Source organism: Salmo salar, unplaced genomic scaffold (assembly GCF_965601325.2).
Source record: "Salmo salar unplaced genomic scaffold, fSalSal1 ptg000257l, whole genome shotgun sequence".
Classification (NCBI taxonomy): domain Eukaryota; kingdom Metazoa; phylum Chordata; class Actinopteri; order Salmoniformes; family Salmonidae; genus Salmo; species Salmo salar.
The window spans coordinates 3,293,820-3,319,221 of NW_027675339.1; the positions used below are offsets into that span (position 1 = coordinate 3,293,820).

The following is a 25,402-nucleotide window of genomic DNA, read 5'->3' on the forward strand; positions in this document are numbered from 1 at the left end:
CCTCAGCTATAGACTACACCAGCATGACTAGTATCTATGTGGACCCTACTACAGTTTAACCAGCTCAGCTATAGACTACACCAGCATGACTAGTATCTATGTGGACCCTACTACAGTTTAACCAGCTCAGCTATAGACTACACCAGCATGACTAGTATCTATGTGGACCCTACTACAGTTTAACCAGCTCAGCTATAGACTACACCAGCGTGACTAGTATCTATGTGGACCCTACTACAGTTTAACCAGCTCAGCTATAGACTACACCAGCATGACTAGTATCTATGTGGACCCTACTACAGTTTAACCAGCTCAGCTATAGACTACACCAGCATGACTAGTATCTATGTGGACCCTACTACAGTTTAACCAGCTCAGCTATAGACTACACCAGCATGACTAGTATCTATGTGGACCCTACTACAGTTTAACCAGCTCAGCTATAGACTACACCAGCATGACTAGTATCTATGTGGACCCTACTACAGTTTAACCAGCTCAGCTATAGACTACACCAGCATGACTAGTATCTATGTGGACCCTACTACAGTTTAACCAGCTCAGCTATAGACTACACCAGCATGACTAGTATCTATGTGGACCCTACTACAGTTTAACCAGCTCAGCTATAGACTACACCAGCATGACTAGTATCTATGTGGACCCTACTACAGTTTAACCAGCTCAGCTATAGACTACACCAGCATGACTAGTATCTATGTGGACCCTACTACAGTTTAACCAGCTCAGCAGTACCATTATAACTATAGATACTAAACCCAGGATAGAGGGGCTGAGTGAATGTGGTCTGGACTCTGTGGAGGAGGGTCATTGTGTCAGAGACACTGTAGAAGGACAGAGTACCTGCCTTGTGATCCAGGTACACTCCTACTCTGGAGGACTGAGGGCCTGATACTTTAGTCTCAACATTATTGTGTATGAAATAATAACCACCTCTATAGCGCTGTAAACTCCAGGACTTGTTATTGAATCCAAATGTATTACCTGACCCTGTTCTGCTGATGTCTTTATATGAGACTGCTGTAATAACCCACTCCCCAGTCCACTCCACCTCCCAGTAACAGCGCCCAGTCAGACCCTCTCTACACAGAACCTGGTACTGGTTGGTGAATCTGTCTGGATGGTCAGGATATGGTTGGACTTGGTCTGTATAGGTCACCTTTCTGTTCCCTTCAGACAGAGAGAGGTGTGTGCCTGCTGTGTTTGGGTCCAGTGTGAGCTGACAGGAATCTGGGAGAAGAGCAGAGACCAATGAGGGGAGTCAGAACAATAAGTTAAGTCAGATACTGTATCTACCCTGTCTTTGATTAGAGCACAGCAGAGATCAAATCAGAGAAATATGAGGAGTCAGATAGATACCCAGTCTTTGATTAGATCTACTATTGCTATATATTTCTAGAGGGATTGTTAGGAGTGGCAGTAAAAAGAGACTGTTAGTTACTTCACAATAAAGAGACTCACATTGTAACAACTGTTCTCTGGTCTTGGTCTCTGGAGGCAGAACAACCTCCACTATATTCACTACAGACACACAAACACATTGACAGAGAGAGGGAATGTTATCATCATACCATATTCCACATGTATATGACTAGTAGGGAACTTTCAATGGTCTAAAGTTGATGTTCTGATTGTTTTCAACACACCTGTAGTGGAGATCTTGTGTCCATTCTCCTTAAGGAAGTCTTCTAGTTTCTCTCTCAGTTCAACACAGTCTCTACTCACATCTCCAAAGTACTGAAGAGGACAGACAACGATGCTGGGTAAGTCTGAAGATACACTGATACAGGAGAGAGAACTGATAACTCTGGAGAGAGACAGAGACAGAGACAGACAGAGAGACAGAGAGAGAGAGAGACAGAGAGAGGGAGAGACAGAGAGAGGGAGAGAGGGACAGAGAGAGCGAGAGAGGGGACAGCCGAGAGACAGACAGATAGATAACAGATACAGAGAGAGAGGGACAGGGAGAGAGAGAGGGACAGAGAGAGAGAGACAGACAGAGAGAGAGAGACAGAGACAGAGAGAGAGGGACACGAGAGAGGGACACCGAGACCCAGAGAGAGGGGGACACGGACAGAGAGACACAGAGGGACACAGAGAGAGAGAGACAGAGAGAGAGACACAGAGAGAGAGAGAGAGAGAGCAGAGAGAGAGAGACAGGGAGAGAGAGACAGAGAGAGGGACAGAGGGAGAGACAGAGGGAGAGAGAGAGAGGGACAGAGGGACACAGAGAGAGGGACAGAGGGACACAGAGAGAGGGACAGAGAGAGAGAGAGAGAGAGAGAGGGAGAGAGAGAGAGGGACAGAGGGAGAGAGAGGGAGGGACACAGAGAGAGGGACACCGAGACCCAGAGAGAGGGGGACACGGACAGAGAGACACAGAGGGACACAGAGAGAGAGCAGAGAGAGAGACACAGAGAGAGAGAGAAGAGAGAGAGAGACAGAGAGAGAGAGACCAGAGAGAGAGGAGAGAGGCAGAGAGAGAGAGGGAGAGAGAGAGAGAGGGACAGAGAGAGAGGGACAGAGAGAGAGAGAGGGAAGGAGAGAGACAGAGAGAGAGACAGAGAGAGAGGACAGAGAGAGAGACAGAGAGAGAGAGAGAGGAGACAGAGAGATGGACAGAGAGAGAGAGACAGAGAGAGAGAGAGGGACAGAGAGAGAGAGGGACAGAGAGAGAGAGGGACAGAGAGAGAGAGAGAGAGAGAGAGAGAGAGAGAGAGGAGAGAGAGAGAGAGGACAGAGAGAGAGAGAGAGGACAGAGAGAGAGGGACAGAGAGAGAGAGAGAGGGACACAGAGAGAGAGACAGGGAGAGAGAGAGAGAGAGGGACAGAGAGCAGAGAGGGACAGAGAGAGAGAGAGAGAGGGACAGAGAGAGAGAGAGGGACAGAGAGAGGGACGAGGGAGAGAGAGAGAGGGACAGAGAGAGAGGGACAGAGAGAGACGAGAGAGAGACAGAGAGAGAGAGAGGGACAGAGAGAGAGAGAGAGGGACAGAGAGAGGGACAGAGAGAGGGACAGAGAGAGAGAGACAGAGAGAGAGAGGGACAAGAGAGAGGGACAGAGAGAGAGAGAGAGACAGAGAGAGAGAGAGAGAGAGAGAGACAGAGAGAGAGAGAGAGACAGAGAGAGAGACGAGAGAGAGAGAGAGAGAGGGACAGAGAGAGAGAGAGAGGGACAGAGGGACAGAGAGGGACAGAGGGAGAGAGGGACAGAGAGAGAGAGGACAGAGAGAGAGAGAGAGAGAGAGAGAGAGAGGACAGAGAGAGAGAGAGAGAGAGAGAGAGAGGACAGAGAGAGAGAGAGAGAGGGACAGAGAGAGAGAGGGACAGAGAGAGAGAGAGAGAGAGACAGAGAGAGAGACAGAGAGAGAGAGAGAGAGAGAGAGAGAGAGACAGAGAGAGAGAGAGAGAGGGGGACAGAGAGAGAGAGAGAGAGGGAGAGACAGAGAGAGAGGGACAGACAGAGAGAGAGAGAGAGAGAGAGAGAGAGAGAGAGGGACAGAGAGAGAGAGAGGGACGAGAGAGAGACGAGAGAGAGAGAGACAGAGAGAGAGAGAGACAGAGAGAGAGAGGGACAGACGAGAGAGAGAGAGAGAGAGAGAGGACAGAGAGAGACAGACAGAGAGAGAGGGAGAGAGAGAGAGAGGGACAGAAAGAGAGAGGGACAGAAAGAGAGAGAGAGAGAGAGAGGGACAGAGAGAGAGAGAGAGAGAGAGGGACAGAGAGAGAGGGACGAGAGAGACGGAGACAGAGAGAGAGGGACAGAGAGGGAGAGAGAGAGAGGGACAGAAAGGAGAGAGAGAGACAGAGAGAGGGGACAGAGAGAGAAGAGAGAGAGGGACGGGAGAGAGAGAGAGAGGGACAGAGAGAGAGAGAGAGAGAGAGAGAGACAGAAGAGAGAGAGGGACAGAGAGAGAGAGAGAGGAGGCAGAGAGAGAGAGAGAGAGAGAGAGACAGGAGAGAGAGAGAGAGCAGAGAGAGAGAGAGACAGAAAGAGAGAGAGAGAGAGAGAGAGAGACAGAGAGAGAGAGAGAGAGAGAGACAGAGAGAGAGAGAGACAGAGAGAGAGAGAGAGAGAGAGACAGAGAGAGAGAGAGAGAGAGAGAGACAGGAAAGAGAGAGAGAGAGGGACAGAAAGAGAGAGAGAGAGAGAGAGAGAGAGAGGGACAGAGAGAGAGAGAGAGAGAGCAGAGAGAGAGAGAGAGAGAGAGAGCAGAAAGAGAGAGAGAGAGAGAGAGAGAGAGAGAGACGAGAGAGAGAGGGACAGAGAGAGAGAGAGAGAGAGAGGGACAGAGAGAGAGAGAGAGGGACGAGAGAGAGAGGGACAGAGAGAGAGCAGAGAGAGAGGAGAGAGAGCAGAGAGAGAGAGAGAGAGAGAGGGACAGAGAGAGAGAGAGAGGGACAGAGAAAGAGAGAGAGGGACAGAGAGAGAGAGAGGGACAGAGGGAGAGAGAGGGACAGAGAGAGAGAGAGAGGGACAGAGAGAGAGAGAGAGGGACAGAGAGAGAGAGAGAGGGACAGAGAGAGAGAGAGAGAGAGAGAGAGAGAGAGAGGGACAGAGAGATAGCAGTTAGTTAATAGTATCTCTACTTGCAAATTCATCTTCTGCACATCTATCACTCCAGTGTTTAATTGCTAAATTGTAATTATTTCGCCACCACGGCCTGTTTAGTAACTTACCTCCTTTATCTTACCTCATTTGCACAACTGTATATAGACTTTTCTACTGTGTTATTGACTGTACGTTTGTTTACTCCATGTAACTCTGTGTTGTTGTTTGTGTCGCACTGCTTTGCTTTATCTTGGCCAGGTCGCAGTTGTAAATGAGAACTTGTTCTCAACTGGCCCACCTGGTTAAATAAATGACTTGTTCTCAACTAGCCCACCTGGTTAAATAAAGAACTTGTTCTCAACTGGCCTACCTGGTTAAATAAAGGACTTGTTCTCAACTGGCCCACCTGGTTAAATAAAGGACTTGTTCTCAACTGGCCCACCTGGTTAAATAAAGGTGAAATTAAATAAACAGTAATGGCATTACCCTGGCAACACAGAGAAAACATGATGAACAGTCTGTCATTGTAGAAAACGGACAACCCCTCCCCAACTCCCAGGTCAACCCGAGCCAATCAGCTATTGGTGTCCAGGGCTCCATGTAATACCCTCCACTGGATAACCCCTGACCTTTCCAGCACTGGGAGCTTATAAAGCACCCTCCACCTATACCCTGCCATGCTCTCAGCCCCCACAACCCCCTGCCTCTGATGCCCCTTCCCTCCCGCTAAGCCCACCTCCGTACGGTACAGTAGCCTCTGTGCTGCTTTGAGTCAGAACGCTGCCACCCTGCTCTCCAGGTCCACCAAACCCAGTGATCAGTGGTTCCTCCCAGACCCACGGCCCAGGCACCACACCCCCCTCCTCTCGTGTGGGTCTCAGCAGCTGCCAGGCCCTCAGTACTGCAGCATAGAAATCAGAGACCCCTGTTGTATTGAGTCTCTCCGGCCGCATGATGAAGAGCTGCTGATCCAGCCACAAACCCAATTCAGTTTTCCATAAATGGCACCAAAAACTGTCTCCCTTTTTAATTTACCACTAAAACCTGTTCTTAGGACCAAGCCATAAAAAAATGTATTATAATAATAACTGGTTTACGTTTTAACGTTTTTAACTACCAACAATTGGTAAAAACTTTCCCCATTGTTTTAGCTAACTAGTCTACAATTTCATTCCATTCCACACCTGAATGTGCTGGGACTCAGCAGAATCTCACTACTATGATAGTATACAATATACAATGATCTCCACCTATCCATTAGGTTTACAACTCAGTGAACCTGCGCAGCATTCTCTCTATTTGATGTCTACGAACCAACAGATTTCAACGATTATCATATTACCCAGCAGCCATTTAGAAACAAATAAAATAAGGTTATTTCTTTTTTTTTCTTTCTTCTGACTGTTTAAATCGGCCACATCTTGAAAAAGAGAACAGGGACATGCGATTTGTTGAGAATTTACACCTTTTTATATATAAAAAAATATATATATACAGTTAACCATGACCAGAACATGTTTAACGTTTGAAGGCTTTGCGCCAACCATCCCTGTAGGTCACTACAATCTATAACCAGGTGAACAGTGAGCTTCCTCACCAAGTAGCTGTAACCTAGTTAATAATAAGTTACCTGAGGTAAACCTACAAGGTTAGTTAATAATAAGTTACCTGAGGTAAACCTACAAGGATAGTTAATAATAAGTTACCTGAGGTAAACCTACAAGGATAGTTAATAATAAGTTACCTGAGGTAAACCTACAAGGATAGTTAATAATAAGTTACCTGAGGTAAACCTACAAGGATAGTTAATAATAAGTTACCTGAGGTAAACCTACAAGGTTAGTTAATAATCAGTTACCTGAGGTAAACCTACAAGGATAGTTAATAATAAGTTACCTGAGGTAAACCTACAAGGTTACCTACAAGGGCTCCTCTGTGCTAACAAACCCTGTGTACCACCCCTCCCCTGTTTAACCTTGAATTTCGTTCAGAAAAACACTTCCACATTTAGCAAAACGAACCAACTCTTTACGGATCTGTTCGGTGGTAATAAACGGAGGCAGATTAGACACCACTACTCTTGTCGAAATCAGCACCAACACAACCCCTCACATAAATCATACTGGTAACTAGCCGGGTAACAAGACTCACCTTTTACATTACCACAACCACCGCCTTGTTCATTCTGGATACAGAGTGTATATGTTCCTCTCCCACCTGTTCACCGACCAGGATCAATAATTCCTCCACACCATTCTCCACAACGCACCTGAAGAGACAGCGTTTCTTCTCCACTCGGTTGAGGACATCAAACTACCCTACTCCCTCCTCAACTCTAACCGATAAACAGCGGAAACCGATAAACAAACCCTCCCACCATGACAAAATACATTTGGAAAATAGGCAAAAGAATAGCTGCACTCTTCACGAACGACAAAACCTCACGTTACCAACTTCTTCTTCTTCTATGGTATAATGGCGGTCCTCAAACCAACGTTAAAGGAGCGTGGCGCCTCCTACTGTGCTGGAGTGTGTTCAATCACGGTTTACACCATTTCTAAATCCTCCTACCTAACTCAGTACTTCTGAGAAAATAAAAAAGATCCCTACTAACTTCTAATAGACCCTCCCCCATCCCCCAAATCCCTTCCAACCCCCCATCCAACCCCATCCAACCTCAATGACCCTACACTTCAATCTTTCCCTCTCTTCAACATCCTTACAACACTATAACAACACATGCTCCACCGTTTCATTGACAATACCCTCCAGACACAAACCATTCACATGCCGCCAACCAGATGGAAGGACCAGTTCAATGTACAATGTCCTAAACACAATCGAGGAAACACCACCTCTTCCTTCCTAATCTGACCTTTGAACCTTGGTCCACCGACCTTTCTTTAGAGGACATATAAATGCCGTCCCTTGTGCTCAGAGTCCCATCTCTTCTGCCACACATCTATCAAAATGTCTCTGATCTCACATTTGTCCTCACCTCTACCCAGTGGAACATTAATATATATTATATCTTGTTTTAAAGTTATTTTAGCTAACTAGTCTACAATTTCATTCCATTCCACACCTGAATGTGCTGGGACCCAGCATAATCTCACTACTAGACCCATTCTCTCAATTCTCCATAATAACATTAATACCTCCAATAGTAGGTCACTCCTAATAGATTTACCAGATGATAAACTATTCAATACAGACAGAGAATCTGAGGATACTATAATTCTAACAGGCTGTACGTCCTCCACCCACTGGAGGACAACTATTATCACCAACAGTTCAACTGAGTACACTGACAGTTCATCTGTTAGTCTTCTACATATCTGCACATCACATTCAGGAAGGTAAACACCTGCTCCTGTGGGCCCACTATCTGGGCCCTTGGATCCATCTGTGAAAAGAGGTAAAAAAAAAGCATAACAACTTCTACCAATGTAATTGTCAACCAGTTTCCCTTTATCACTGACTTCTGACCCAATCTTTCCTTTTGTCTACCAAGGTTAGATCAACAACAGGATCTGGGAGTAACCATGGAGGAACATCCCCTATCACCACAGAAAGGGCCAACCTCCAACTCCCTGAAACTACTCTCATCAGCAAGCTTTCCAACTGTCCAACCAAAACCACTGCCTTGTCTACTAGTATATTCCCAACAGTCATCTAGAACAGTAGCAGTGGGATGCTCAACCTCACAGCCTTTCAACCCAATAAGCTAATGACAATTTATTACGTCGTATATCCAAAGGCATCTCACCTGCCTCAACTGGTCTATAATATAAATCCATGATATTATGGGATACAAAATGGGAAAAGGGGAAATTATGATAATACTAAAAAACAGCCTTCTAACTAACCCTACACTCATTAAAACCCACTACCCCATTCCACTACTTTGACCCTATCTGCTCCTGCACCAGGCCAACTAACCCTACACTCATTAAAACCCACTACCCCATTCCACTACTTTGACCCTATCTGCTCCTGCACCAGGCCAACTAACCCTACACTCATTAAAACCCACTACCCCATTCCACTACTTTGACCCTATCTGCTCCTGCACCAGGCCAACTAACCCTACACTCATTAAAACCCACTACCCCATTCCACTACTTTGACCCTATCTGCTCCTGCACCAGGCCAACTAACCCTACACTCATTAAAACCCACTACCCCATTCCACTACTTTGACCCTATCTGCTCCTGCACCAGGCCAACTAACCCTACACTCATTAAAACCCACTACCCCATTCCACTACTTTGACCCTATCTGCTCCTGCACCAGGCCAACTAACCCTACACTCATTAAAACCCACTACCCCCATTCCACTACTTTGACCCTATCTGCTCCTGCACCAGGCCAACTAACCCTACACTCATTAAAACCCACTACCCCATTCCACTACTTTGACCCTATCTGCTCCTGCACCAGGCCAACTAACCCTACACTCATTAAAAACCCACTACCCCATTCCACTACTTTGACCCTATCTGCTCCTGCACCAGGCCAACTAACCCTACACTCATTAAAACCCACTACCCCATTCCACTACTTTGACCCTATCTGCTCCTGCACCAGGCCAACGACCTGGGAGGACGGGACACCACCACTCAACACACACTGGAACTCTTCTGAAGTCAAATCTAGTATGACCAAATACTTCTCTGCAGCTGCCACCAAAACATATTTTTTTTCTGTGATTTACATTCCATTTCTGCAGTACAGTTGATAACCATTTGCTATGAACACTAAGAAGCCAACCTTACTGAAGCATATATCACTGGTTGGCCCATCCCTCTGTGCTGTCACAGATCTACTACTCACAGGGATCCTCTCAGGATCCCTCAGCCTTGACCCATCCTCCTCTACTTTCTTCACTGCCTCAGCAGTGACAACCTGTTCCCAACAGTGGGGTCAGTGGGATTGGATAGGGGCCCCTCTACCTCTCTCTCTCTCTGACTGGAGGAGACAGGTGAAATGGTGTGTCTCCTCTGGTCAACAATACTCACCTTGAGAGACTCCACAGCCTGTTGGAGCTCCTTCAGCTCCTTCTCTCTCTCCTGGAATCTCTGCTGGACCTTCTGCTGACTCATCCCCAGCTGCCTCTGTGGAGAATCACTCTTCAATGAGCTATCAAGCTTTATTAGTCCAGTAGATCAATAGTATAGTAATGTGACATAGGGCCCATAGAGAGGAAGGTCTAAAAAATGGATGGTCCATTTACTAAATGATATTTATTTGTTGCTATGTGAATGATTATAGTTTTTATGGTAGGACTACATGTATCAACAGGTTGAGACTGAACTTTGGACTCATAAAAGGCCATTCAGAATGATAATAGTGTTTGACATTATAAAATGGTGATACATCTGGAGAATCTGGGTTGACATATCAATATACTCAAGGTTTGTGTTCATATTTGTTCTGCTGAGGATTCATTTCATTTGAATGATCTCATATTCAAACAGCCTTAGTTCCTACTGTATCTTTAATTCTTTGTTTATCAGACAGTCACCAACAAGTTGTTCTGGTCTTACCTGTTTCTCAGTCCTCTCTGCTGCAGCTGACACTGTATCATGGCCTTTATGTTCATCCATTGTACACATCAGACAGATACACTGCTGATCGGTACGACAGTAAACCTCCAGCAGTTTGTCATGATGAGAGCAGATCTTCTCCTGTAGTTGTGCGGTGGCTTTGACCAGCTTGTGCTTCTTCAAAGCAGGAGATTCGTAGTGAGATTGGAGGTGAGTCTCACAGTAAGAGGCCAGACACACCAGACAGGACATGAGGGCTTTCTGCTTTCTGGTCCCAGTGCAGACATCACACGCCACATCTCTAGGTCCAGCATAGCACAGAGCAGGAGGGGGAGCAGCCTGGAGTCCTGTCTTCTTCAGTTTCTCCACCAGCTCAGCCAACATGTTATTTTTACTCAGCGTAGGCCTCGGACTGAAGGTCTGTCTGCACTGAGGACAGCTATAGACCCCTTTCAGAACATCCTGATCCCAGCAGCCCTCAATACAGCTCCTACAGTAACTGTGTCCACAGGGGATGGTGACTGGTTCCTTCAGTAGATCCAGACAGACAGAACAACAGAACTGGTCCTGGTCCAGCAGAACTCCCTGTTGAGCCATTTGGACGGTTGTTCACTCTCACACAGACAGACGACACAGAGACTCAGATCAGTTTCGTTTCCTCAGAAGAGAGTTTGTGAAGGGGGATGGACTTCCTGGTTCTGCCAGAGGGGTGGGGTTAGAGGGAGGGTGGGGTTAGAGGGAGGGAGGAAGAGAGAGAGGAACTGCAAGCAACATCAAGAGGGAGACAAATAGTTTTGTTCCAATGTTAGAGCCCTTAACATGGAACAAATGACATAATGAATCTTAAAATGTGAGTTGTTAGAATATATGAAGGGTAACAGTTTTCTATGAAGTATGTATGTATCATTATTTTAATCACCTTTATAATGCCTTATAAATCAATAAGTCCTGAGGAGGTGTGATATATGGTTATTATACAGTACCGCGGCTAAGGGCTGTTCTTAGACAAGACACAACACGGATTGAGAATTATCTAACACTTTCAACAATACAATCACATTTTATTTTATTGGTTTCATACACATATTTATCAGATGTTATTGTGGGTGAAGTGAAATGCTTGTGTTCCTGGGTTCCAACAGTGCAGTAATATCTAACAATGCTTGTGTTCCTGGCTCCAACAGTGCAGTAATATCTAACAATGCTTGTGTTCCTGGCTCCAACAGTGCAGTAATATCTAACAATGCTTGTGTTCCCAGCTCCAACAGTGCAGTAATATCTAACAATGCTTGTGTTCCCAGCTCACAGAGGGCAAATCTAAAAAGTCAATGAAAATATTAGGACAAGCAATGATATATATATATATATATATACACTGTGTACTGTGATGTGATGCATAGACAATTTGGAGTACATCTGTAGTATATCTGAAGAATAGTAGATGTACAGTAGTAGTTATATAGGATGAACCAGGACTAGAATACAGTATATACATATGAAGTGGACAGCAGTAGTTATATAGGATGAACCATGACTAGAATACAGTATATACATATGAAGTGGACAGCAGTAGTTATATAGGATGAACCATGACTAGAATACAGTATATACATATGAAGTGGACAGCAGTAGTTATATAGGATGAACCAGGACTAGAATACAGTATATACATATGAAGTGGGCAGCAGTTGTTATATAGGATGAACCATGACTAGAATACAGTATATACATATGAAGTGGACAGCAGTAGTTATATAGGATGAACCAGGACTGGAATACAGTATATACATATGAAGTGGACAGCAGTAGTTATATAGGATGAACCAGGACTGGAATACAGTATATACATTTGTATTTATTTCACCTTTATTTAACCAGGTAGGCAAGTTGAGAACAAGTTCTCATTTACAATTGCGACCTGGCCAAGATAAAGCAAAGCAGTTCGACAACATACAACAACAACAGAGTTACACATGGAGTAAAACAAACATACAGTCAATGATGCAGTAGAAAAATAAGTCTATATACAATGTGAGCAAATGAGGTGAGATAAGGGAGGTAAAGGCAAAAAGGCCATGGTGGCAAAGTAAATACAATATAGCAAGTAAAACACTGGAATGGTAGATTTGTAGTAGAAGAAAGTGCAAAGTAGACATAGAAATAATGGGGTGCAAAGGAGCAAAATAAATTAATAAATAAATAAATACAGTAGGGGAAGAGGTAGTTGGGCTAAATTATAGATGGGCTATGTACAGGTGCAGTGATCTGTGAGCTGCTCTGACAGCTGGTGCTTAAAGCTAGTGAGGGAGATATGTGTTTCCAGTTTCAGAGATTTTTGTAGTTCGTTCCAGTCATTGGCATCAGAGAACTGGAAGGAGAGACGGCCAAAGGAGGAAATGGCTTTGTGGGTGACCAGAGAGATCCCTGGCCTTATCTTCTCTCAAGAAGATGTCTGGTAGGCCCATTTAAATACCTTTTTTGGACATTTCAAGACAGCAGATGTTTGAGTTGGGTCTATTAACACAGCTGTGAGTTGTTATTTTTTTCATTTTTTCATTTTTGACAAAATGAGCAGTCCTGGAAGTGACAGATTTTGACTCATATTGAGTGATAAGACTGAGCTATTTAAAAACACTTTTTCAACATTTCAAGATGGCAGTTAGTTCAGTTTGATCTTATTAAAGACAGCTGTATATTCTTTTTTTGGACCCAAAAATATTCTATGTTCACGCCCACTTTTTTTGCTCTGTTTGAAGGCTGTCAACTTCTTGTCAGGAGGAGAATCACTTAGCCTTTCAACTAATTTTCAAATGATAGGATGCCTATTTAAAAACACTTTTTCAACATTTCAAGATAGCAGTTAGTTCAGTTTGATCTTATTAAAGACAGCTGTATCATTTTTTTATTCATTTTGACATATTGTTTGGGACCACTTTTTTTGCTCTGTTTGAAGGCTGTCAGCTTCTTCTCAGGAAGAGAATCCCTTAGCCTTTCGACTAATTTTGGGTTAGTTCGACTCATTTTGGGTTAGTTCTCTCAAGAAGAACTAACCCATCTCAACATGACAGAAAGTAAGACAGGGAAACCTATTTCAACATGACAGAAAGTAAGACAGGAGAACCTATTTCAACATGACGGAGAGTAAGACAGGAGTCCCTGACCTTATCTTCTCTCAAGAAGATGTCTGGTAGGCCCATTTAAATACCTTTTTTGGACATTTCAAGATAGCAGATGTTTGAGTTGGGTCTATTAACACAGCTGTGAGTTGTTATTTTTTCATTTTTGACAAAATGAGCACTCCTGGAAGTGACAGATTTTGACTCATATTGAGTGATAAGACTGAGCTATTTAATGCCAACACCCAATTGTGTCCCTTATTCCATCATGCAATGCAGACATACCGGTGTATTCCTCATTTCATCATGTAATGCAGACCTACAGGTGTATCACTCATCATGCAACGCAGACATTCAGGTGCTCTCACTCATTCCTTATTTAATGTAATCATGCAGGTGCTATTCCCCAAAACAATGAATAAAGCTTACTAACCTTGTTATTTGCAGCTGAGTTTTTCAATGTTCGTAGAATCTCGTCACCACCTCTGTCGCGTACCAGTTTGCCACCGGCCTGTAAAGAACCCACAGAAAAGGGCCAGGTCTTTGATTTACGGATATTTCATCCGCCCGGTTTCCGTGTCTCCTTGGAACGACAGCGGCAGTTTGAAATCCGGCTCGAAGGACCAATTGTTAAAGGAATTTTATATCTTTTATGATAATAATCAATAATCAATTCGCCTTGACTAATGCCCAAAGTTTGTAAGACAATGGGTTAAAATAATTAGGCAAGGACTCAGCTTTCTGCAAAAGGTTTCTGTAGCTTTATTCATGAGAACGTTCTGCCGTCAGGATAACAAAACAGTCATTATATAGTTCTTGCTTACTTACGCACATGCATTTACACACAATCCGTTGGTGACCTGCATCCCCCATAAACTTCTCACACTGTTTATCACTATCCCGAGCTCAGCCTGTTCCTTTCCCTCAAGGTTAGAAATGCTTTGAAGCCCCCTTTACCATCTGTTTCTCTATCTCTCTATACTAATTGCATACACACATTTCTTTCCCTCTCCAGTGGTTCCTGGACTTTCCGGAACTAATCAGACTGATCGATCCCTACATTGATCATTACATTGATTATTCATTAACCCTGCTGTATGACTAATAATTCATCATGGTTTATTGATTCATTTACCTTTATTAGATAATTCTCTTATCAACTGGGAGTGACCAGGGGACATGTTTTGGAAAGAGGTACCCTCTGTCTTATCTGCTGTAGTGGATATCATCATACCTTGTTCCCCCAAACTGTTATCACTTAATGATAATTCACCACTATCATTACAGAAAATAGGTTTAATGTTGTCAGGTTTGACAGCAGCTAAACAGATGTTGGACCTAAGATGTCTACCACCACACCTCATTGGATCAGCACTTTTATAGATATAATTTATTATCAACTATCCACTGCTAGGATCCATGGGGCTACCACCACACCTCATTGGATCAGCACTTTTATAGATATCATTTATAAAACAATTGACAGCTGGTTATCTGCAGCTGAAACTATACAAGTTAGTTTTTTACCCAACTGATTGACGTTCATTATAATTTTAGTGCAAATGTGGCCTTACTGATTTTTTACTGATTTTGTATTTTATTTCATAGCGATCAGGTTGGGTGGGTTGGGGTGGTCCCAGGAGGGGTTGGTGGGTGGGTTGGGGTGGTGGGTTGGGGTGGTCCCATGAGGGGATGGAGGGTGGGTTGGGGTGGTACCAGGAGGAGATGGAGGGTGGGTTGGGGTGGTCCCAGGAGGGGTTAGAGGGTGGGTTGGGGTGGTCCCAGGAGGGGTTGGAGGGGGGGTTGGGGTGGTCCCAGGAGGGGTTGGAGGGGGGGTTGGGGTGGTACCAGGAGGGGATGGAGGGTGGGTTGGGGTGGTACCAGGAGGAGATGGAGGGTGGGTTGGGGTGGTCCCAGGAGGGGTTAGAGGGTGGGTTGGGGTGGTCCCAGGAGGGGTTGGAGGGTGGGATGGGGTGGTCCCAGGAGGGGGTGGGGTGGTCCCAGGAGGGGATGGAGGGTGGGGTGGGGTGGTCCCAGGAGGGGTTAGAGGGTGGGTTGGGGTGGTCCCAGGAGGGGTTGGAGGGTGGGATGGGGTGGTCCCAGGAGGGGTTGGAGGGTGGGTTGGGGTGGTCCCAGGAGGGGTTGGAGGGTGGGATGGGGTGGTCCCAGGAGGGGGTGGGGTGGTCCCAGGAGGGGATGGAGGGTGGGGTGGGGTGGTCCCAGGAGGGGTTGATGCGGCTCAGGTGAGTGATTGTATATGTGGTTAATTATAATTGTTTTTACCTGCAATACCTGGTTTACATATTATACTTATATATATTTTTTGATAGTATTGTGTCTCTAGCTGTATAACCATTCCTGCTGCTATTTGTTCTGATATATATATTAACAGTATTGTGTCTCTAGCTGTATAACCATTCCTGCTGCTATTAGTTCTGATATATATATTAACAGTATTGTGTCTCTAGCTGTATAACCATTCCTGCTGCTATTAGTTCTGATATATATTTTAACAGTATTGTGTCTCTAGCTGTATAACCATTCCTGCTGCTATTTATTCTGATATATATATTAACAGTATTGTGTCTCTAGCTGTATAACCATTCCTGCTGCTATTAGTTCTGATATATATATTAACAGTATTGTGTCTCCAGCTGTATAACCATTCCTGCTGCTATTAGTTCTGATATATATATTAACAGTATTGTTTCTCTAGCTGTATAACCATTCCTGCTGCTATTTATTCTGATATATATATTAACAGTATTGTGTCTCTAGCTGTATAACCATTCCTGCTGCTATTTGTTCTTGTCTGTGTTCCTTTATAATAAATAAAAAAGTTGATCACAAAAAAAGGAAAAGTGCGCAGAGTTTCAACTGAAAATCAGAGACGGGAAAATCAAGTCACATGCTTCCACTGTGGCAAGGTGGGATGTCAGGATTCTACATGCTGGTGTAAGGACATGGATTGTCCAGCCTGTGGTATAAAGGGATGTCAGGAATCTACATGCTGGTGTAAGGACATGGATTGTCCAGCCTGTGGTATAAAGGGGTGTCAGGATTCTACATGCTGGTGTAAGGACATGGATTGTCCAGCCTGTGGTATAAAGGGATGTCAGGATTCTACATGCTGGTGTAAGGACATGGATTGTCCAGCCTGTGGTATAAAGGGATGTCAGGATTCTACATGCTGGTGTAAGGACATGGATTGTCCAGCCTGTGGTATAAAGGGATGTCAGGATTCTACATGCTGGTGTAAGGACATGGATTGCCCAGCCTGTGGTATAAAGGGATGTCAGGATTCTACATGCTGGTGTAAGGACATGGATTGTCCAGCCTGTGGTATAAAGGGATGTCAGGATTCTACATGCTGGTGTAAGGACATGGATTGTCCAGCCTGTGGTATAAAGGGATGTCAGGATTCTACATGCTGGTGTAAGGACATGGATTGTCCAGCCTGTGGTATAAAGGGATGTCAGGATTCTACATGCTGGTGTAAGGACATGGATTGTCCAGCCTGTGGTATAAAGGGATGTCAGGATTCTACATGCTGGTGTAAGGACATGGATTGTCCAGCCTGTGGTATAAAGGGATGTCAGGATTCTACATGCTGGTGTAAGGACATGGATTGTCCAGCCTGTGGTATAAAGGGGTGTCAGGATTCTACATGCTGGTGTAAGGACATGGATTGTCCAGCCTGTGGTATAAAGGGATGTCAGGATTCTACATGCTGGTGTAAGGACATGGATTGTCCAGCCTGTGGTATAAAGGGATGTCAGGATTCTACATGCTGGTGTAAGGACATGGATTGTCCAGCCTGTGGTAAAAAAATACACACTTGACAAATCCTCTACAAACAAAAAGAGAACAGAAAATGCAAAACGGGAAACAAGAAACATGTTCACACTGTTGAGTAAGAGAACACTGAGGTGAGTGACTCATCAGACCAGGAAATCACACTGAAACACCTTCCACTTCAACCAGCGCACCTCGTGTTAAAGACTTACACAGGTGAATCTGTCACCTTGAGAGACATCACTGATGTCACAGTTCAGGTATACAGACAAACTGAAAGCTGCCACTCTACCTCCTGAAAGGAGACTATGTGTCACTACTGGGATGTTCATAGTTGGAGAAAATCACACTGGACTGGCCATCAGTGCAGACAATGACACGTGGAGACATAGACCTACCTGCCATCTTAAAGAAACAGACAGATTTAATGGACAGCAGGGTTGTATGAACGACATCACAGGGAAGCTTGGCATTAAGCCAGACAGCAAACCAAAGGTTCTGAAAGCAGGACCTGTAGCTTCTGCTATCAGACCAAAAGTCTAGGCTGACTTGGAGGTTTAGTCAAGAATAAAGTACTGGAGCCGGTCAGCATGAGTGAATGCATGAGCAACACCCATCTACCAGTCCTTAACACTAGAACCACCTGGTCTATCAGCCTATCAGAACACCCATCTACCAGTCCTTAACACTAAAACCACCTGGTCTTTCAGCCTATCAGAACACCCATCTACCAGTCCTTAACACTAGAACCACCTGGTCTATCAGCCTATCAGAACACCCATCTACCAGTCCTTAACACTAGAACCACCTGGTCTTTCAGCCTATCAGAACACCCATCTACCAGTCCTTAACACTAGAACCACCTGGTCTATCAGCCTATTAGAACACCCATCTACCAGTCATTAATTAACACTAGAACCACCTGGTCTATCAGCCTATCAGAACACCCATCTACCAGTCCTTAACACTAGAACCACCTGGTCTATCAGCCTATTAGAACACCCATCTACCAGTCATTAATTATCACTAGAACCACCTGGTCTATCAGCCTATCAGAACACCCATCTACCAGTCCTTAACACTAGAACCACCTGGTCTATCAGCCTATCAGAACACCCATCTACCAGTCCTTAACACTAGAACCACCTGGTCTATCAGCCTATCAGAACACCCATCTACCAGTCCTTAACACTAGAACCACCTGGTCTATCAGCCTATCAGAACACCCATCTACCAGTCCTTAACACTAGAACCACCTGGTCTATCAGCCTATCAGAACACCCATCTACCAGTCCTTAACACTAGAACCACCTGGTCTATCAGCCTATCAGAACACCCATCTACCAGTCCTTAACACTAGAACCACCTGGTCTTTCAGCCTATCAGAACACCCATCTACCAGTCCTTAACACTAGAACCACCTGGTCTATCAGCCTATCAGAACACCCATCTACCAGTCCTTAACACTAGAACCACCTGGTCTATCAGCCTATCAGAACACCCATCTACCAGTCCTTAACACTAGAACCACCTGGTCTATCAGCCTATCAGAACACCCATCTACCAGTCCTTAACACTAGAACCACCTGGTCTTTCAGCCTATCAGAACACCCATCTACCAGTCCTTAACACTAGAACCACCTGGTCTATCAGCCTATCAGAACACCCATCTACCAGTCATTAATTAATACTAGAACCACCTGGTCTATCAGCCTATCAGAACACCCATCTACCAGTCCTTAACACTAGAACCACCTGGTCTATCAGCCTATCAGAACACCCATCTACCAGTCCTTAACACTAGAACCACCTGGTCTATCAGCCTATCAGAACACCCATCTACCAGTCCTTAACACTAGAACCACCTGGTCTATCAGCCTATCAGAACAACCCATCTACCAGTCCTTATCACTAGAACCACCTGGTCTATCAGCCTATCAGAACACCCATCTACCAGTCCTTAACACTAGAACCACCTGGTCTATCAGCCTATCAGAACACCCATCTACCAGTCCTTAACACCAGAACCACCTGGTCTATCAGCCTATCAGAACACCCATCTACCAGTCATTAATTAACACTAGAACCACCTGGTCTATCAGCCTATCAGAACACCCATCTACCAGTCCTTAACACTAGAACCACCTGGTCTATCAGCCTATCAGAACACCCATCTACCAGTCCTTAACACTAGAACCACCTGGTCTATCATCCTATCAGAACACCCATCTACCAGTCCTTAACACTAGAACCACCTGGTCTATCAGCCTATCAGAACACCCATCTACCAGTCCATAACACTAAAACCACCTGGTCTATCAGAACACCCATCTACCAGTCCTTAACACTAGAACCACCTGGTCTATCATCCTATCAGAACACCAACTACCAGTCCTTAACACCAGAACCACCTGGTCTATCAGCCTATCAGAACACCCATCTACCAGTCATTAATTAACACTAGAACCACCTGGTCTATCAGCCTATCAGAACACCCATCTACCAGTCCTTAACACTAGAACCACCTGGTCTATCAGCCTATCAGAACACCCATCTACCAGTCCTTAACACTAGAACCACCTGGTCTATCATCCTATCAGAACACCCATCTACCAGTCCTTAACACTAGAACCACCTGGTCTATCAGCCTATCAGAACACCCATCTACCAGTCCTTAACACTAGAACCACCTGGTCTATCAGAACACCCATCTACCAGTCCTTAACACTAGAACCACCTGGTCTATCAGCATATACGTCCCCGCTAGAGAAAGTTGCCAGGCGTCCACATTAGCATAAGCATCAGATGCATATCAACCAGCAAGGTGCAAGGTGTGAAAACATGGTTTGTTAAATAAACACTTGATACATAGTGTATAAACTATTGTAAATGATAAATTACATGAAGAAATATTAGTGGAAATATATAAATAAAATAACAACAATTGTTAATTCTACAAAGTAGAAAATAAATGGTCCTACAGCCTATTTCCTTGACAATAAAACACTACAGCGTAATCCATTTGATCAACTGTATTTGTAGATTCGATTAGTAATGGAGTTATAGTAATTAATAAAGTCAATTTACAGTTTCTTTTGACAAATTAGAAACAACAAAATCTATAATAATAATAAAACCAGCCAGGTCCGCTGGTGAAACGATTTGCTGTATTCCTAATCAAAAGCACCAGTGAACAATTGTAAAAGATGAATTTCATAAATAAATATTTGTGGAAATATATTGATGACAAGATATTAAAACAATAATTTGTTGATTGTATCAGACACTGTACCGCGCCTTTACACGTGAATCAATCCCATCTTCTCTTTATGCTTCGCGTCCACAAACAAATCTAATCGGTTTTCATTGGCCTTGTTCGGTGGGCACCTGCCGACTTGACATTGTGTCTTCTTTCTCCCCCGAGGGAGATGTGGTGCCTGGGGGAAAAGGGAGAGCAGGACCTGCTTCCTGCTTGGTGACTGTAGCTTCTTTCTCCCCCGAGGGAGATGTGGTGCCTGGGGGAAAGGGAGAACAGGACCTGCTGCCTGCTTGGTGACTGTAGCTTCTTTCTCCCCCGAGGGAGATGTGGTGCCTGGGGGAAAAGGGAGAACAGGACCTGCTGCCTGCTTGGTGACTGTAGCTTCTTTCTCCCCCGAGGGAGATGTGGTGCCTGGGGGGAAAAGGGAGAACAGGACCTGCTGCCTGCTTGGTGACTGTAGCTTCTTTCTCCCCCGAGGGAGATGTGGTGCCTGGGGGGAAAAGGGAGAGCAGGACCTGCTGCCTGCTTGGTGACTGTAGCTTCTTTCTCTGCGTTCATGTGGTTCTCACAAAGCTCACATGCCAGATCCATCATGAAATCTCTCCTGCTGACTGTCTTGACAAGGCATTGCTTGTACAACACGTGTTGATAGCAGCCATGTCGAGCACATTGTAGAACACTGCAACAGTCCAGCAGCAAGTACCTCATTTTACAGAGTCTTGCCATCTAAAAGTAATAATATGAATGTAATATAATAAAGGGGATACTAGGTGGTGTCTGTATATGGTAGAGATACTGTATATACTGTAATGACCTGGCTAGATCATAAAGGGGATAGTAGTTGGTGTCTGTATATGGTAGAGATACTGTATATACTGTAATGGCCTGGCTAGATCATAAAGGTGATACTAGTTGGTGTCTGTATATGGTAGAGATACTGTATATACTGTAATGACCTGGCTAGATCATAAAGGGGATACTAGTTGGTGTCTGTATATGGTAGAGATACTGTATATACTGTAATGACCTGGCTAGATCATAAAGGGGATACTAGTTGGTGTCTGTATATGGTATAGATACTGTATATACTGTAATGGCCTGGCTAGATTATAAAGGGGATACTAGTTGGTGTCTGTATATGGTAGAGATACTGTATATACTGTAATGACCTGGCTAGATCATAAAGGGGATACTAGTTGGTGTCTGGCAGATGGTAGAGATACTGTATATACTGTAATGACCTGGCTAGATCATAAAGGGGATACTCGTTGGTGTCTGGCAGATGGTAGAGATACTGTATATACTGTAATGACCTGGCTAGATCATAAAGGGGATACTAGTTGGTGTCTGTATATGGTAGAGATACTGTATATACTGTAATGACCTGGCTAGATCATAAAGGGGATACTAGTTGGTGTCTGTATATGGTAGAGATACTGTATATACTGTATTGGCCTGGCTAGATCATAAAGGGGATACTAGTTGGTGTCTGTATATGGTAGAGATACTGTATATACTGTAATGACCTGGCTAGATCATAAAGGGGATACTAGTTGGTGTCTGTATATGGTAGAGATACTGTATATACTGTAATGACCTGGCTAGATCATAAAGGGGATACTAGTTGGTGTCTGTATATGGTAGAGATACTGTATATACTGTAATGACCTGGCTAGATCATAAAGGGGATACTCGTTGGTGTCTGGCAGATGGTAGAGATACTGTATATACTGTAATGACCTAGCTAGATCATAAAGGGGATACTAGTTGGTGTCTGTATATGGTAGAGATACTGTATATACTGTAATGGCCTGGCTAGATCATACAGGGGATACTAGTTGGTGTCTGTATATGGTAGAGATACTGTATATACTGTAATGGCCTGGCTAGATCATAAAGGGATACTAGTTGGTGTCTGTATATGGTAGAGATACTGTATATACTGTAATGACCTGGCTAGATCATAAAGGGGATACTAGTTGGTGTCTGTATATGGTAGAGATACTGTATATACTGTAATGACCTGGCTAGATCATAAAGGGGATACTAGTTGGTGTCTGTATATGGTAGAGATACTGTATATACTGTAATGACCTGGCTAGATCATAAAGGGGATACTAGTTGGTGTCTGTATATGGTAGAGATACTGTATATACTGTAATGACCTGGCTAGATAATAAAGGGGATACTAGTTGGTGTCTGTATATGGTAGAGATACTGTATATACTGTAATGACCTGGCTAGATCATAAAGGGGATACTAGTTGGTGTCTGTATATGGTAGAGATACTGTATATACTGTAATGGCCTGGCTAGATCATAAAGGGGATACTAGTTGGTGTCTGTATATGGTAGAGATACTGTATATACTGTAATGACCTGGTTAGATCATAAAGGGGATACTAGTTGGTGTCTGGCAGATGGTAGAGATACTGTATATACTGTAATGACCTAGCTAGATCATAAAGGGGATACTAGTTGGTGTCTGTATATGGTAGAGATACTGTATATACTGTAATGACCTGGCTAGATTATAAAGGGGATACTAGTTGGTGTCTGTATATGGTAGAGATACTGTATATACTGTAATGACCTGGCTTGATCATAAAGGGGATACTAGTTGGTGTCTGGCAGATGGTAGAGATACTGTATATACTGTAATGACCTGGCTAGATCATAAAGGGGATACTAGTTGGTGTCTGTATATGGTAGAGATACTGTAATGACCTGGCTAGATCATAAAGGGAATACTAGTTGGTGTCTGTATATGGTAGAGATACTGTATATACTGTAATGACCTGGCTAGATCATAAAGGGGATACTAGTTGGTGTCTGTATATGGTAGAGATACTGTATATACTGTAATGACCTGGCTAGATCATAAAGGGGATACTAGTTGGTGTCTGGCAGATGGTAGAGATACTGTATATACTGTAATGACCTGGCTAGATCATAAAGGGGATACTAGTTGGTGTCTGGCAGATGGTAGAGATACTGTATATACTGTAATGACCTGGCTAGATCATAAAGGGGATACTAGTTGGTGTCTGTATATGGTAGAGATACTGTATATACTGTAATGACCTGGCTAGAACATAAAGGGGATACTAGTTGGTGTCTGTATATGGTAGAGATACTGTATATACTGTAATGACCTGGCTAGATCATAAAGGGGATACTAGTTGGTGTCTGTATATGGTAGAGATACTGTATATACTGTAATGACCTGGCTAGAACATAAAGGGTATACTAGTTGCTGTCTGTATATGGTAGAGATACTGTATATACTGTAATGACCTGGCTAGATCATAAAGGGGATACTAGTTGGTGTCTGTATATGGTAGAGATACTGTATATACTGTAATGACCTGGCTAGATCATAAAGGGGATACTAGTTGCTGTCTGTATATGGTAGAGATACTGTATATACTGTAATGACCTGGCTAGATCATAAAGGGGATACTAGTTGGTGTCTGTATATGGTAGAGATACTGTATATACTGTAATGACCTGGCTAGAACATAAAGGGGATACTAGTTGGTGTCTGTATATGGTAGAGATACTGTATATACTGTAATGGCCTGGCTAGATCATAAAGGGGATACTAGTTGGTGTCTGGCAGATGGTAGAGATACTGTATATACTGTAATGACCTGGCTAGATCATAAAGGGGATACTAGTTGGTGTCTGTATATGGTAGAGATACTGTATATACTGTAATGACCTGGCTAGATGGTAGAGATACTGTATATACTGTAATGACCTGGCTAGATGGTAGAGATACTGTATATACTGTAATGACCTGGCTAGATCATAAAGGGGATACTAGTTGGTGTCTGGCAGATGGTAGAGATACTGTATATACTGTAATGACCTGGCTAGATCATAAAGGGGATACTAGTTGGTGTCTGTATATGGTAGAGATACTGTATATACTGTAATGACCTGGCTATATCATAAAGGGGATACTAGTTGGTGTCTGTATAGGGTAGAGATACTGTATATACTGTAATGACCTGGCTAGATAATAAAGGGGATACTAGTTGGTGTCTGTATATGGTAGAGATACTGTATATACTGTAATGACCTGGCTAGATCATAAAGGGGATACTAGTTGGTGTCTGTATATGGTAGAGATACTGTATATACTGTAATGACCTGGCTATATCATAAAGGGGATACTAGTTGGTGTCTGGCAGATGGTAGAGATACTGTATATACTGTAATGACCTGGCTAGATCATAAAGGGGATACTAGTTGGTGTCTGTATATGGTAGAGATACTGTATATACTGTAATGACCTGGCTAGATCATAAAGGGGATACTAGTTGGTGTCTTTATATGGTAGAGATACTGTATATACTGTAATGACCTGGCTAGGCTAGTCTTCTTTGTGTGTTCACTGTTCATAGCAGGCTAGTCTTCTTTGTGTGTTCTCTGTTCATAGCAGGCTAGTCTTCTTTGTGTGTTCACTGTCCTAGCATGCTAGTCTTCTTCGCAATCAACTTGTCTGAGGGAAATTGATGTGAAGAAGCTGTCCATGGTCACATTTCTGCATTTGCCCATGTAAGGCTCCACGTGACTCAAAACCACAGTCTCAGACAGTCTCAGACAGTCACCCGCTGGCCTGGTTTCATCTTTCCCCAGACATGGAAAGACCTTGAGCAAGTTGGTTTCTACATCTGTGGCTAACCAGAACTGAAGTCACATGCACCACGATCAGTTTCTATCTGGTTTCTATTGGCCGTTCATCCATTGACGACAGAATAGCAGATTTTAATTTGATTATGTTAATAGTTTTTGCTTAGTCGCCAGATCAATGCTGCTGCTGGAGTGGTCATGTGATTAAAACATGGACAACACAGATATTGTTGAAGAAAAATTGAACTTTGGAAATAAAGCTGCACCTCTTGAATGTTGAGAGTTATTTGATAAAGGTAAGTGTCAAGGAAACTGCAGAATCTGCTCTTTCAGATACAGTACTATATAGACATCACAATTTTTTTACCTGCAGAATCTGCTCTTTCAGATACAGTATTATATAGAAATAAAAGTATTTTACCTGCATGTGACTCTGAAGGAGGATTTGGTAAATAGATGCTCATTTTGTC

General features: G+C 43.7%; 1 protein-coding gene across 1 annotated transcript; it reads right to left on the reverse strand.

The window, feature by feature from the left end:
• Window positions 1-8,835: 8,835 nt before the first annotated feature.
• Window positions 8,836-10,816, reverse strand: LOC145867265 (E3 ubiquitin/ISG15 ligase TRIM25). The gene is made up of 2 exons (XM_082971337.1): window positions 10,123-10,816; window positions 8,836-9,690 (listed from the first exon to the last, which is right to left on the reverse strand). Exons 1-2 carry the CDS (start codon window positions 10,717-10,719, stop codon window positions 9,460-9,462), a joined length of 828 nt encoding a protein of 275 aa, XP_082827463.1. The 5' UTR covers window positions 10,720-10,816; the 3' UTR covers window positions 8,836-9,459.
• Between the last annotated feature and the right edge of the window lie 14,586 nt (window positions 10,817-25,402).